Genomic DNA, 15,993 nt, shown 5'->3' with positions numbered 1-15,993 from the left:
TATGAGGATGCAAGATGAACAGAGTTTGGGCAAGAGTTCTTGTTGTGAGGGTGGATGGGAAAGCCTCTATCTTAGAAAAGGCAAGCAGGTAGAATGACCAAAATTTGGACATAGCCTGGAAGGAAAGACCTAGAGAGGCCTGTGTTAAACATGATGCCTTGGTTAAGGACCTCAGTGACAGGCAAGATGATGCTGTTGTCTACTCTGAGAATAAAGGCTGCAGGAAGCTGTGGGGAGACAGATTAAGATCTGGGTCCTAGCCATGTTCAGTCTGAGTTGATAGTGAGACAGAAAGAAAGAGATTTCAGAGAGAAACTGAGGCAATGATAATGGTAAGGAATAATAATGATATATAGAGCATAAGAGTATCAAATATTATAGGATATTTTCGAGCTTTATCATTCATACATGTATGGTAGGAGACCAAACACAGTATAGTAATTACAAAAAGGGAGAAGAATACTTCATCGTGGATTTTTCGTTTCCATTTGATAAAAACATTCCAGGAACAAATGACAAATATAATCAGTTAGCTACAGCATGACTTGAGGAAAACCAGGGGCATGCACAGCATAACTGTAATAACAAGTGTTTGTGCTGCAGTTGGAATCTCCTGACAGGAATTTAATGACAGCACTGTATACACTGGAAACCGGCTCCACTATAAAACCACAGGTCCTTCAGAAAGCAACACTGATCTGCAACTCTGCGGAAGAAGGCAGTAACGTTCTAAACTCACTGATGTTTTAGTCTAACATCCTTATTAGCCATTGTGTTCCTGCTGAGATGCCAGGTGGTAGAGGGAACCAACAATTATAGAAGAATCTCCATACCCTGCCATTTTGTTTGCTCATGCGACTGCTCCTGTACACTGAGCAGATGTTTCCAGTGAACTGTCCACAGTGACAGCCAGGTCTTTCCTTGAGCTGTTAAAGCATTTTTCAGCATAATATTTTCACCTGTTGTCATACAGGCTGGGGTGTTAGAACCTGCTAGGATTAATTTCACACTTCTCTAATGTTGACTAGCTTGAAAACTTGGGGCATCTGCAACTTTTCCTTGCTACTCACCCCCTTTTCAAACCATACATAAAATCATCAGGAAAACAATTGAACCCCACAGTGGGTGATTTAATTTTAAAACTTAAGTGCAACACAGTAATTCTTGACCAGGATGGCTTGACATTCTTTCTGCTGCACGCAGAGGTGCTGAGGAGTGACATACAATGTTAGTACTTTTAGATGTGCAAACGTGATTTACAAGATAAACCTAGAGATTTCAAATAGGAATCCACACTATTGCTCATGATGAGTCAGAATGTTTTCTGAGTTCTTTCCAACAGAATAAATGCTCTATTATTTTTCTGCAGTCAAAATGAAATGACAACTAAGACTTCACACTTTACAAGGGGTGTCTTGAGTCTACCAAAGGGTGTTTCAAGTCTAAAAAGGTTGAGAACCAGTGCTCTAACATCATCATAAACTTCTACAACTGACATTAAAAACCCTGAAATGTAAAACTGTAAAGCTACAGATGAGAATGCAGGGGAAGTTGTACCTAAAGAAAAAGTAGTAGCAGGAAATTATTTAAGATAATTTCAGGAAGAAAGGAGAAGGAGGGCTCTTCATGGGCTCCCTATAACTACTCAACCACACTTCAGGCCTCTGAATCACAGATGGAGAATTACTGAGCTAAATGCCGAAGGCAACTGTCCACTTGATTTAGTCAGGCTGCTTGCAAGGAAAGGTTTATAGCTGTGCTCAGTGACCTCTATGGCCAGAGGAAATTCCAGGTGATGGATTTTGGCCCAGGAGGGGGGAATTCTCAGAAATGCTTAGCACTGGCCTGACTCTGCTCCTGTTAAAGGCAATGGTAAAATTAACTCCCTCTTTATACACCTGCGCTCATGGCAGGGCGATTGCATTCTGCTGAGCAGCTCATTACCAGAAAAAATATAGACATCCTGGGACCAGTTGAGAAAAGAGCAGCAGAACTGGAGAGATGGATAGGCAATCATATTAAAGACCCGGAGGGCTAAAGAGTTACTTGTGCAGTAGAATGAAAACCTCTGGCATGAGTTACCTGCTTATTGGATCTAGGAACAGAGAAGTGGGTATTGGGCACCTGCTTCTAGAGCAGATGGGCAGGGAGTTGGCACAGCCTCAACTCTGTTCCTCTAATGTATCAGCCAGAGTGACTGACCTGAGCTAGGGAGGGGAAAGGTTGTCACAATTTGCTGCTGGGATAGGTCAATAATGAATGATTACCCTCCCTTACCTGGGATCAGCAGGGAGCACAGAGAGACCTCTGCAGCCTGGCAGTATGCTGTACTTTCAGGTTACTCCTAAACAGTACAATTCAAATACCTTCCCCAACCTGTCATTAGGATGCACCCCACCCTAAATATATAACCCAGGTAGGCAATTCTTAAAGCCTGGTGATGCACCTTGGCAGAAGAATAGAGAAGTGATTTATAGACATAAAGATGAATAGGACAGTATTAAGAAGCAGCAGGTATAAACAGAACAGCAGACAAAATGTTGCTGTTATGAGACCAATTAGGCCATGAAATAATTTCCTGAGAGAAGGGATTGAAATGTTCAGGGCATTTAAACTAGACCAGACAAGGTGCTATAAAATGTTCTACAGGAAACAAATCTACCTTCCCACCTAGATTCAGAAAGTTTTATTATTATTTATTAATTATCCTTCCCCATCACAGGAACTTGGGGGAGGGGGACAACAATTGTTAATATCAGTCTAGTGTAGACTAAGGCATCAGTGAATTGAGAATATTATTACTTTCCTTCATGTTTTAGAGGGTCCATCCATGTTGCTTTCTGAACAAGCCTTGGACTTGTAATAAGCTGGTTTCCTATCTATGCAGTGCTGATGTGTTTTCCCATCATGAGATCCCAGTGCATTACAGTTGCTATTATATTTCTCATTCCCTAGATCTGCTTCAAATCCCATCATAACTGGTCTTATCTGTTTATCATCTTGCATTTTCAACTGAATGTTCTTATCAACTGGCGAAGAAAAATCCGTGAAGTACTCTTCTGCCTACATTATAATCATTGTATGTGGTGTTATAATAATTATCATAATCATCATTATTTTTTGTGGTTAATCATACATAATATTATCTACCATATAATATAGACCATTATACACTTTATTATTAGTGGTTCCTGGGCAGTTGCTTTGCCTCTCTTTCATTTACATGAAAGGCAAGAATTGCATCAGTATTTGCACAGTACATAATGCAATGGGCCCCAAAGTTCCTTGGGGTCTACTTTACTCTTCATAATATGCCTTACTATCATTTTATATTATTGAATCACCATAGTTCTAAGCATGCTGCCAGGGGGCAGAATAGATCCCATAGTAGCTTTTTGCCATTTTTGTGGGAGAGACAGATCAAGGATCATAACAAGCAGGGGACCTGCCGGTTGGTCAATAAAATAAATACATGGGTTAATTTGGGAAGCGAGAGACCATGTAGAAATATTCTATATACAAAGAATATGTAGAAAACACTCTGCAGCAAATCCTGTGTGCTCCATCCTTCTCTGTGAGAGAAACGACAGTGACTACCTGGGAAAGATATGTCCATGTCTCAGTGCCACAACAGTATCACATTTAGCACCATACACAACTCTGTTTGTTCTGGCATGTCCCTAAGCCTGCCTGAGGGGTGGGGTTTCTTGACGTGAGCCACAGTCCCAGAAAGTCAGCATTCAACTTACAACCATGCCCATATATGGGTCGCAGCTTATCCACTGCTAGGCGAATAATGTGGCTCATTCTGTTAGTACAATGAGGATGGATTTTCTGGGCATTTCTTTATGAAGTATGAGACCTTCTGGATAAATAATACACAGACCTAAACAGTATTTGGCTGGAAATGCAGAGTCCCAAATACCCGTATAACATATAATGTTTACTCAGTTTCCTATGCCTGTTATAAACATACTTTGCCCAAAGTCAGGCAGTGCTACATTTTTCATGGACTTTGACACACTGCGCTGTTCAGGTTGTAGAATGTTGTGACATATGTCTCAACAGGACATATCATAAACTGGTATGTGAACCTATATTATTATATGCCCCAGCTGAGCAACAGACAGATAGTAGCATGCCTTTTACTGCCCTAAGATATAAACCACGCTACAAAATGCTGCTGAAATGCGTTCTTTGCGTGTAGCTCATTTCCATTCACTGATACCCGTCCTCCTCCTCCATCACTGAAAATGAGGAACGTTGATAAAAAACAAGGTTATCACTTTATTTATTACAATTTATATAATTCTCTATGCGTGTTCAGAGTTGTACAGACTACTCTGAAGGCCCTCTGCCTTAGAATTTATAATCTATCAGCTCAATCCCACTCCATTTACATCAATAGCAAAATTTCCATTGACATCAGCAATACAGAATTGATCCTTAAGGTCACTGTTCTGTAGGGATCCTGTTCGTTCTTGCCAATGTTTATTGAGTTACACAGGAATTGCTCAGTTAGTGCCAAAGAGGCCTTTACTCACATTAAGTAATACATTACTTACTAGCTATCCTGTAGATCTCAGCAAGAGGTTTTCTGGAAATGAGACAGTGTAAAAAAATAGAATGTCAGAACCTGGCTATCAATGAAGATTACTGAGCATATTATATCTAATATTCCATTTTCTAGGGGAGCCCTATCTTTTGGTGTGCAGATCCTCCCAGAAATTTAGGATCTTGCATTTGGATATTTGTGGCTGAAAGGCATACATGGACAAGATCTATGAAGAGCTCTTTCTTTGCAAATGGGACATATACTGAGTGTGGTACCCTTGTGTGGGGCAAAAAGAGTAAGCAAGCATGCTGAACCTAAGTCTAACAGACAAGAGCTGTTCCATGGCTGCTGAGCAGTGACTTCCTGGTAGCAGCAAAAAGACTGAAGAGGAGAAGTTATAGAAATCATTCTCAGACCAAAGGCCAGAGCATCATGTTGAGCAGTGATTGGTATAAGATCTGGGACATGATATATGTGTCATTACTATACCATTTGGCCCTGTTTGGCTTCACCATGGAACTTAGAGCTGCCTTAGAGATAAAATTACATCAGAAGGCAATGACTGGCTAAAAGCTGGTTCTCCAGTCCAGGATCACCATAGCTACAAGTGTTCTGGCCATTTACCATCATACTCAAAGTATTTTGTGTGAGTGGTAGGAGCAGAAGTAGCTAGCCTAGAACTCAATGAGTCTGTTTTATAGTTTTATACTACCTGAGAACTCCCCCAGGCAAGAGACAGGAGGAAGTTCTCCAGCCAATTCTTCATGCCATTTGCACCATCAGACAAGTAATGAGGCTCCTGCCCTGAAAATCACACTTAGGGCTGTGGCTCCTCAGGCACAGCCATACTTATAGGTTGAACAGGGTCCTGAAACTTCCATCCACTTCACTGTAGTGATGGATGTGTGCAGCCATTGCTCACATTTGCTCCATCAGATTTGCATTCTTACTTATGCAATGATTCTTTCATCAAGGCATCCGATCCATCTCTCTGCCCACACCAACATGAGCAAAACCTAATGTGGAAAAGTGACCTCTGCAATGTGTCCTGGGTTTGTTTTCATCAGCCTTATCTCCATGGCTCAAGAGCATGGTCTGCCAGGTAGGTGTGATGACTAGAATCTTCCTGAGCTTGATTCTGCTCTCAGCTCTGGCCATGAGCTTCTGGCTGATGGAGAAGTTGGGAGGTGGTTGGCCATGTTAGGCAGACTACCTACTCTGTCTTCAGCCTTTGATGAAGTTGCTACACTTAAACTTTTAATTGTTACTTTACTCTTGATAGCAGAACCCCTTTGGGTTGACTCCTTAGGAAGAGTGACATTGGGTAAGTTCCTGGCTGTTCCAGTCAGTGCCAGTATGGCTGCCTCTTGTAGGTATCTCTAGGGCCAGTCAGTGGAATAATTAATGATGGTCGTGATAGTGCCTGGAGGGGCAACCAGTCAGCATCCTATTGTGCTGGGCATGGTACTAACACAGGGTAGGAAGCATCCTTTGTTCTGGAGAATGACTTACTGATGAATGTATCCTCACAACACCACTGGGAGGAGGGAGAGTGGAAATGATCAAGTAACATGCAGAAAGGAAGAGCTGTAAAATAGTCTAAAGAAAGTGTATAACAGAGTGGCATTTGAATTTGGGTCTCAATTCACTGAGGTCCATGATAATTTGGCCACTGATTTCCAAAAAGCCAGGATTTCTCCCGTTTTTATAACAAAATACTTTTTCCTCCACACACCTCCTCCCCTGCACTTACTAACTCCCAGGCACAAACCAGGTGCCCCATCCTGGTTCTTCTGAAGATCCCAAACACCCAGCTGAATCATCGTTCAAATGTTCCCACGTGGAGACAGTAAATATGGCAGATTTAGTCACGATCCACTTCAAACGGGGCTGTGGAGGTATTGCTTATCTCTTTGCAGCAAGGCACCAAGAACATTTCGAAAAGATCTTGTCTATTTTGCTTGACAGCAGAGAGAGCTGGGGAGTTATGCAGGGGCGCTGGGAGGGTGCACAGGAGTCACCTGTGTCCTGGTGGGATCCTGGGAACGCTTTAGATCGATGAAACCATCAATCCAGGGGGGATCAAAACACCCCCTCGATCTTAGGGAAGTAGACAGCTCCAGAAGCAGATTCTAAACCAAAAAAGTTTTAAAGAACCAATTAGCTAATATCCTTGTTCCCTCTCGTATCCAAATATGGCTAAAATAAGTTTAAATTAAATTGAAGTGGGTAGTGACTTGAGGCAAAATTGAATTTTCTTTTGTAGTTTTAAAGCATACAGAAAAAAACGTAGAGACTTTCGTGCACACCTACATATAGACATTTATATGTATATAGATATGTATACATTTACATCAATATAGCTGTATGTATATATAACTGTGTATAAACGCACACCTATACATGTGTATACATATATAGGGAGATACGTACACGGATTATGGTTTAATTTTTTTAAAGACAGGTCGGATTTCGATAGGCGATTGCAAAACAAGAACCGGGCAAATACAGTTCGGAAAATAATGTTTGTATGTAGAGGAATACATGTTGATCTATATGCACCGGCTTCATCGTTTACAAAAAAATGTGCAAACACGCTGCAGCTACGAATCTGATGTATTTAGGGATTCGGTTTGCTATGGACCTGTAATAAATCTCGAATTTAATCATAGATATATTTCTGGGCAGAGAATACAGGGGAAAGGTAGTTCGAGATGTGCAAGCAGGGAGAGAGAAAGGGATATGTTGTGCGTAGCTGTGTGTGAGCCTCTGTGTGTATTTGTGCGTGTAAGAAGGAGGCTTTGGAAGTGTTCTGTGCAGGGAACAGAGGTGGTTCCTGTATCCCACCTGTGCCCCGGAGTATGTGCCGGACGCCATACGGCTATTCATGAAGTTCACCCCCTGGATCTTGCAGGAAACAGGCAACACCGTTTCAGAAAGGGCAGGCGAGGGCTGGGATCTAGTTCTCTATAGAGCCCCTTATTCTGCAAAACCCCACTGATCAGGGTCCAGACTGACCATGATCAAGCTGTCCCCTGCTAGAGGGAAGAAGCCCTTCTCCACGCAGGGCTTGCAGACTTCCCCTGTCTTCTTGCTCTTATTTTGATTTTCCTGAATCTGGAGGAGGTCTGGGGGGAAAGGAGGAGATAGGAATCAAAAAATGGTTTTAAAGACAGGTCGAAAGTCGACAGGTGATTGCAAATACACCGGGGAAAACAGATCCCAAGTTGTGCAGCTGCTGAGTGCTCCGGGCTTGGGAGCAGACTCTGAAGGTAACTCCCATGCTGAAAAACCGCCTCGCTGGCTTTCAAAGGGAGGAAATCTGGGAGCAGGGCTGTTTTCTGCGTGGCTCGCTGAGGAGCCTTGGGGGTCAGAAGACAAGCAGGAGACAGAGAGCAGTTTACCACTTTTGTACTCCTGTTGTGCCATTATTATTTTTTGTTTTAATGATCTAATTTTGGAACGTTTCTTAAGAAAAAAAATGCATGTCCCAAATCGGTGATACGAGATAGATCGAAAATATTCCCTTCTTTAAGGCAGCAGCAAAGGGGCTCGGATTAGGAGTCAGATCTGCTGTCAGCTGGGGGCTTTGTGCTTCCAGATTAAACTGATCAGTCGAATCTGATCACCGTCCTAGGCAGGGAATAGACTGATCCTGGCTCTGGAGCCATGTGACGGGCCATGCAGGCAGACCCTCGGGTTTTGAAATCAGGAAATAGAGGAGTTTTGGAAAACACAGCTAAAGCGGGGTTGGGACTTAAGACTGGCGCATGGAAGATGGGACACTGCTATAGGAAAAAGGCGATTCTCAGTCTCGGGAGGATGGTTGGGATTTCTGAGTCTGAATGGTATTTCTTCAAGAAAAGTGAAAGAAAGCAGCACATCAATAATTATGCAGAAATTAATCATCCCCCTCTTCCCCACTTCACACACATTCCTTTTCTCCTTTCTGCTGCCACCCCAGGCGCCCTCCCTGTGACTCTCAACGAGGATCTCATCCAATTTAAAACCGTGCAAAATATAAAGTCTCGACCTTGCCCTTCTTGGTGCAAATGCGCATTCTTATTTAAACCAAATGAACTGACGAGATGGCAAGAAAATTTTTGATTTCCCCCCACCCTTTCGATTACATTTTCCAGCACGATTGTCGACCCCTTGCACCTCTCTATCCGCTGGCTTGTGCCTCAGACCGAGAACAAACACGAATCAAATTTTCCAACACTAATACTTTCCAAAAATGAAAGCCAGAAATCGTTTCACTCCTTCCCATCGAAACAGCTTAGAGGGATTTTTATTTTTTCTTTTAATTAATTCGCTATTTCACTTTCAATTGCTTGGAAAGATTACAGACAGTTACAGATGACTCCCTTGCTTTCCAGATCCCAAAAAGGCATACATGTACAACCCAGAGCTCCCTATCATGGATCTTATAAAAAGATAGCTAAAAACCCCTCTGGTTTTCCAGGTCATTTTCGTCCTGGTGGACAAGAATTAATTTTTTTTATTGAAAGAGACGGATAGTTTGAACTCACATGCTCTATGTAATATCCACAGAGAACGGGACCTTTTCATTTTAGTGTGGAACCGGCGTTTTAAGCTAATGATGTGGTAAAAAAAAATATTCTCTGTTTTTACGGCACGCTGCTGCGTGATACAGAAAGGGTAAGGGAAGGGCAATGGAGTCAAACGGGTGGGGGGGAGAGTCGATCCACTTGATTACATGAACCCAGCCCCAGCATTTGAGTAAATGCTGTGGGTAAATCTGAGTGCCCCTCTGCAAGTTTGTTTTTCTTCTCCAGACACCTCCCTTGTTGCTCTGAATACAGTTTTAGTCAGGACTGCAAGAAGCGGGTGGGGAATGATTGCCCTCAAAGCACTCTTCGGATGTCTCATCATTGAGACAGAACAACCTGAGATCGCCGTGCGGGCAGTGCGGTGCTCCTGGGGTTAATTTTTTGGAGGGCCTGTTTTTAAAAAATACCAAACCCAGGACAAAATAAACAAAATGAAACAAGCAACTCGAAAAGTCTGGAGCGAGCAGAACAAGGTGCTTTGCCTTTCCCCGCTGCTGTATCCCAGGCCCTCGATAGTCCGTCCACCTTCAGTAGCTTCTGCTGAATACGTTGCATATCGGTTGCATATTTGGGGCTGGAATCGGTAGCTTTCCTCGTTTGGGGGCGTCAAAACATCTCTTTAGAAGCATCGGCCTATTTTTTTCACAAGCAGCCTTGCATGCCATGGCCAACGTGGTGAAAGTGCAGTAAGCCTTCCCTTTATGGCCATGTGTAACACCGAGCTGTGAATTCTGAAGACAGCCATTGCTGTTGCAGCCTTTGGTGTGTCTGCCCCATTAAAAGGGCTGTGGACTTGGGACCTGCAAAGGTCACATGAGTATATGGAGCTCTGATGAATAGAAGCTCCAGAGGTAAACAGACCCTTAACTTTCAACTTGGCCTTGACCTTCAGATTATGTCTGACCTTTATGTAAAGGAGCATCTTGAGACCCTAGCGAGTATGGGCCCTGTCTGCAAACATTTGACTGGGGGGAGGGGAGGGGGAATTGGTGGAAATGCTCAGCTCCCAAGCTGAGGGAGTGATTTTAAAAGGGAGGAGGAGGGAGTGGAGAATAGGAAGACATTAAAGGGGGGCAAAGTAGCAGCCTTTAACAAATAGCTGTAAAAGGAGAATGCTGGTCTTAAAGGAGAGATTAAAAAATAAGATAATTTGGCCAGTTTGAAAGAAATCAAAGGGAGCTGGAGTTTGGTGGAAAGCTTCAAGGCTCTTTGAGGCGGGTGAAACAACAGTGGTGAGGGTGTAAGCTCAGATGGAGACCTTTTTGGTGGGTGAGGGGAGCGATTCTGCTAACACTGGAAGTCCACACTGGGTGCAGAAGCAGAGGGATCGGATGGGGCCCCTGGCTGTGCTGGGGAAATGTCCAGCTTTTTCACTTTGTTAAGGAAAGAAATTGACCTTTCATAGGGACTTCTGTTTGCTAATGTTAGGGCAGACCCCCCTGGCCTGAATCATTTATGTCAGTAGGGTTACTCGTGTGAGGAAAGGAGAAGAAAATGTGTCTGTGTTAATGGTCAGGTAAAGACAGTGTTGCCTTCCTAAGCTAAACTCCCAAGTCACAGTGAATAAAATGCACTTCCGCCTAAGCACGCATACACTTGCGAGGCACAGAGCTGATTTCTTTATTTTGATTGACTTCATAACCTGATTTTTTTTAAAAGATGTTATGTTTCGGGCTTAGCTCTAATGATTATTTAAAGCTTGCTCAGCGGCTCAGCTATGGCAAATGCCACCCCCCACACACACACTTAAAAATATGGTTGCAATAAAGTAGACGACGCAACACATTGTATAAGAAAAGCAGATCTCCAGACAGAGCTAAGAACAAAGTTATGATTCAAAGTCTGTGGGAGTTTTAAAGATATGAGTTACAGGATACTTGAAAACTTAAGCTGGTCTGATGCACTCACGACAGCATGTAAACGCTTTCTCCCTGTAAAACCCTGCTTTATTTCTGTTTCTCCATCCCTGAGTTTAAGATACTTTCTTTCCTTTTTCTTTTTACTATAGGGACATGTCTAGAAATTCGGGCGGCTGTTTGCTCTCTTACTATTCATCATTTCCAAAAGAGAAATTCCCTTGTCTGCAGGCTCAGCCATCTAATCTTCACTGAGCCCCAGGACACAAAATATGAAGTGGACTCGACCCAAGCAAACTCATTTCCAAAGAGCTGCATGAGTCAATGCAGTCTGAAAATGCAGCTAAATTCACAAACTTAATGTTTCGGGGGAAAATAAGATGAAGTAGAATCAAATTCTGCACCAAATGCTTTTCAGAAGTAAAAGGACCGGCTGCCAGCCAGCCAGCCCTATGTACGTGTGTGTGTTGCATGTTTATATGTGCAACATGTGCATATACACGCATCTGATGCACACAGGCACACACATCTGAATCAGTTACCCACACAGCAATCTGGGTTATGTATTTATTCTTTTTTTTCCCAAATTGACAGACAGATAAATGATGCGAGTGGAGACAGACAAGAGTCTATGTACCCCCCATTCCCAGCGCAATCTCCCTATCCCTTTGCCTGGATCACGGACCCACTTAGAAACTTTTTGCAAACAGATAAATATTCCCCTACTCCTCTGCTAGGACTTCACATTTCAGGCCTCGTTATGATCATAAAACGTTAAATCAAAACCGGGGCACAATGCTGCAGCCCGAGACAACAGTTAAGCTCTTCAATGCCACTCGATTACCTAGCGCAAATCAGAAAAGGATGTGTCTGGTCTGGATTATTGCAAAGCTGAGAAATCCTCCCAGAGCATTTCTCCTGCACGAGAGGCTGTTCCAGCCTTTGCAGTTGCATTTCAAGCCCAGGATTATGTAGCCCTGCATCCACATTTTCTCCCTCTGTTTTTTTCCCCTGCGATCGCCACCTCTATCTCCGTTCTGTCTGTAGGCCCTTTGCCTTCTAAATTTGTGAGACCCCCTCCCCCTTTAAAAAATGAAAGCAATGTAAAAATATCCGATTCTGCATTTCCACGCAGATGGGGAGAGAGAAAGGACACATAGCAAGGGGGGGGGAGAAGTGCCTTTTAGGAAGGTTTAATTATTTTTTTTGAGTGTCATCAATACCCAACGCCTGTCATGAAACATTTCGACTTCAGAGGAGGCAGAGATGAGAGAGCCCCGAATCTGAGCGTACTTGGGGACTGTCTGAATGTACCTCGATGGGAAAGAGATTTCGGCCAATATCCAGGCGCCCAGGGACGGAGCAACCTGCCTGGATTTTTGTAGGGCGTTTTCCAAGGCAAAACGATGGAGTTCTGTTTAAGAAATTATGCATGACTATCTCGGATTGACCCTCGGTTTTTCTCACTGGAAATGGATCTTTGTGCCGTAGTGGTTATATTTTTCCTGGTCTTTTTTTCTTTCTTTCTTTTTGGCACAATGCAATTTGAAAAGAAAAAAAACCCAATTCTCCTCCGGCTTTTTTGCCTGTCACGTGTGGAGAGATTCTCTCCTCCCTCCCCCCCACCCCCTCCCCAGTTGCAATAAAAGTATTTTCGCAATTTCTGCAATAAGAGTTTATTAGACTTTTTCCCCCCTTCCCTTCTCCCCTAACCTCTCCAGTGGGTGCGCGGCAGCCAATGAGCAGCTCCGCTTGGAGAGCCACGTCGTTTGCGTCAGTGTAGCTTGGCTGGAAGAAATGCAGCCTCCTTTGCAGTTCTCAGGCTTTTAAAAGATTAGGAAGCCTTCTCCCGTTGCCCGCCTGCTGCTGAGCATGATCTGACCAATGCACCGGCCTGCAAACCTCGCTGCATGGACCCTGGGACTTTTACAAGCCACGACGAACTGGATGAAAGCAATAAGAGCATGGAGGGGCTTATGGGCGCGGGCAATTTTGCTACTAACCAATGCAGGAATCTGGTGGCTCACTCGGCCTTGGGAGGTCCCTCTCCTCCAACCCTGATGCACAGCTCTAATTACCCCACGATGGATGCCGCCAATGCGGGGCCTGGGGAGCCCTCTAAGCAGTGCATCCCGTGCCCCGCAGTCCCCCAAGGGTCCTCCACCACCACGCCTTTACCTTACGGATATTTCGGCAGCGGCTATTATTCTTGTCGGGTTGCCAGGAGCTCCCTCAAACCTTGCCCCCAGAGCAGCTACCCCCCTGAGAAGTATGTGGATACTCCGGCTGCGGGGGAGGAATTCCAGCCCCGACCAACAGATTTCGCTTTCTACCCAGGCTACGCAGGCCCCTACCAGCCCATGGCGAGCTACCTGGACGTTTCTGTAGTTCAGACCATGGGTGGGCCGGGAGAGGCCAGGCATGAGACACTTTTACCCGTGGACAGTTACCACCAGCCCTGGGCTTTAACCAGCGGTTGGAACAGCCAGCTGTGTTGCCCCAAAGATCAAAGCCAGGCTGGGCACTTCTGGAAATCTGCCTTTGCAGGTAAAGTCCCCGACCCCTCTGCACGTTTCAGGCGTTTTGGTGGGAAGCTTTACGTAGGTTGAACCATGAGGGTGTTCTCCCTCCCCCGTCAAATTGTTGTTATGCTCCAGAGCGAGGGAGGGGCTTTTCAGGCAGTGTTAATGTTAGGATTAAAGAATGTAGCTTGAGGCAGGGCCCGACGGAGCGCAGGAGCAGAATCCACTTCCATCTGCCTCCACCAGTGTGCCCCGCCAGCTCCAGCGCCGCAGGCAGGGAGCCCCCGGCCCCCTTCGGATTCACCCCTGGGCTTGGCAATGTTGCCCGAGCCGGGCTCAGCCTGTCCAAATAGAAATCAGTTTGATTTTAATTCGACAAGGTGCGTTGCGACATGCCACACTCCCAGCCAAGGCAACAGGGCACTCGTATCATTCCCGTTGGCTCCTGTACTTGGCAACGTGGAACGAGCAGATCGAGTCAGTAGAATTGGCTGTTCTTCTGGGTTAAACATGCAACACGGCACAAGCTATACGAGTAGGTACAGAATCTGTACCGCATCTGTACCGAAAATATAGAACTGACTTTCTTCCGATGCAGTAATGCGCGGTGAAAGATGTCACACTCGCCCCCAGCAACAACGTGGACGTTAATATAATATGATCACGAGCCAACAGTGAGCGTTGCAATACTCTAAGCGAGAAGATATGCGATTATTCCGGCTCAGAAATGTGCTTTGGGAAAGTCCGCACTTGCAAGTGGACATTATTATTGTTCTGATTCATTCGTGCACCTTGCAACTTCCTAAATGTATTTTCTCCTAAGGATTCTTTTTTTTTTTTCTTTTCTGAATAAAAGGCAGGGAAAGATAATGTAATCGTGGTTGAAACAACCCAGGGAAAATGGGGGCGCTCGTTTTCCCCCTAAGAAAAGACAGGGCTGAGACGTGAGGTCGGGAAGAAAGGGATCCATATTTGAAGGTAAAAGCGGAGAGCACAGCGAGGCTTGATTTCCCCTCGGTGGTAGGAAACGCGGGGTCGAGCCAGAAGAAAGAGAGGGGCTCTGGGGTTAGTCCATTGCACCCCCGGACGCGGGTTCCGGTCAGTTTCCCCGGTGCCCTGAGTGAGCCTGCGGGGGACGGGGTCCCTTGAGCTGAGCTCTGCCTTTTCTCTCCTTCTCCGTCTCTCCACTCAGATGCTGCAGCTCAGCACCCGCCGGACGGCTGCTCCTTCCGCCGGGGTCGGAAGAAAAGGATCCCGTATAGCAAGGGGCAGCTGAAGGAGCTGGAGAAGGAGTACGCCAGCAACAAATTCATCACCAAGGACAAGAGGAGAAAGATCTCCGCCGTCACCAACCTCTCGGAGAGACAGATCACTATTTGGTTTCAGAACAGGAGGGTGAAGGAAAAGAAGGTCATCGCCAAAATCAAAAGCAGCAGCACTCCTTGAGGAAACAAACAACACCATTACAATAATCCACAACAAGGAGCCCCATTTTCAAAGGGATCTGGGTAGACTTGAGATGTAAAGAAATACCAAATGAGGGGGAAAATAATCAGCTGGAAATTGGACTTATCTGCGCCCCAAATCCCGCACTGCCATCCCACGGCCCCCAGGCGAAGCGTGCGCTTCCCAGGGCTTTCTCAATCGTCTTGTTATTATTTCCTTTAATAAGTTAAGCCCAATTGTAAATGCCGATGATTTAGGGAGATGCAATATTATCCAGTCTGTATGTAGAGGAATGTGTGCAGTTTACATTTTTGCCTTATAGTGCCACTATGAAGTCATATTCTCTCTCTCTTTCTTTTGTATGAGGTCCATCTTTACAAGCGCTTTAGCAAACTGCCTAATTAAACTGAATTAATAAATTCCAATACGTAACACGGCTTTGATGGCTTCTCGTTGGGCATATGTTCACCAAACCCGCCTGCTATATGACGAACGGCGGAGAACTGAGGGTATGAAGATGAGGGCATGAAGCCCTTTTAAAGGGGAAACCTTTTACACAACGTGTTCAAACCTTATGTGCTTAGCTGAAAAATAAGTCCTTTTAACTACAGTTTGATACGAAGAGATATATAACATTTCAATCCTATATGCACGCGCGTGTATAAGCGCACGCGTATACAAATCTATGCAACACAAGTGTATTTTTCCTTGTATTTATAAATATATATTTGTACATATATGCGTGTACAAAATGTAACTAGGTGTATACACACGTATATACACAAACGCGTATTTATTCATATGTTTCTTATACATTTTGCGTGATTACATACGCACATTCATGCACACAGATAAATGCAAAATAATGTTCTATGTGTTTAAATCTGACTGTGTACATGTGTACATACATATATATATAACAGTGCGTCTCTACATATATGGATCCATGTTTTTACATGCAGATTAACACAGTTATATATACGTACATACATGCATACACTTTGTATACCTGCACATATGCGTAAATATATGTGCCCATA

The 15,993-nt window shown here is 44.4% G+C and overlaps 1 protein-coding gene across 1 annotated transcript; it reads left to right on the top strand.

Annotated features, from left to right (window-relative positions):
* The first annotated feature begins 12,784 nt into the window (after positions 1 to 12,784).
* Positions 12,785 to 15,341, top strand: HOXB13 (homeobox B13). The gene is made up of 2 exons (XM_019548651.1): positions 12,785 to 13,532; positions 14,700 to 15,341. Exons 1-2 carry the CDS (start codon positions 12,896 to 12,898, stop codon positions 14,951 to 14,953), a joined length of 891 nt encoding a protein of 296 aa, XP_019404196.1. The 5' UTR covers positions 12,785 to 12,895; the 3' UTR covers positions 14,954 to 15,341.
* Positions 15,342 to 15,993: the final 652 nt, after the last annotated feature.

Source organism: Crocodylus porosus, unplaced genomic scaffold (genome assembly GCF_001723895.1).
Source record: "Crocodylus porosus isolate Cpor-Errol unplaced genomic scaffold, CroPor_comp1, whole genome shotgun sequence".
Lineage (NCBI taxonomy): Eukaryota > Metazoa > Chordata > Crocodylia > Crocodylidae > Crocodylus > Crocodylus porosus.
This window is presented reverse-complemented; position numbering and strand designations above follow the sequence as displayed.

What these genes read in the sequence shown, in the direction of transcription:
- HOXB13 (XM_019548651.1), top strand. Translation starts at nt 12,896, where the DNA reads ATGGACCCTGGGACTTTTACAAGCCACGACGAACTGGATGAAAGCAAT. An exon ending in CTGGAAATCTGCCTTTGCAG is followed by an intron (nt 13,533 to 14,699) that starts GTAAAGTCCCCG and finishes CTCTCCACTCAG; the next exon opens with ATGCTGCAGCTCAGCACCCG.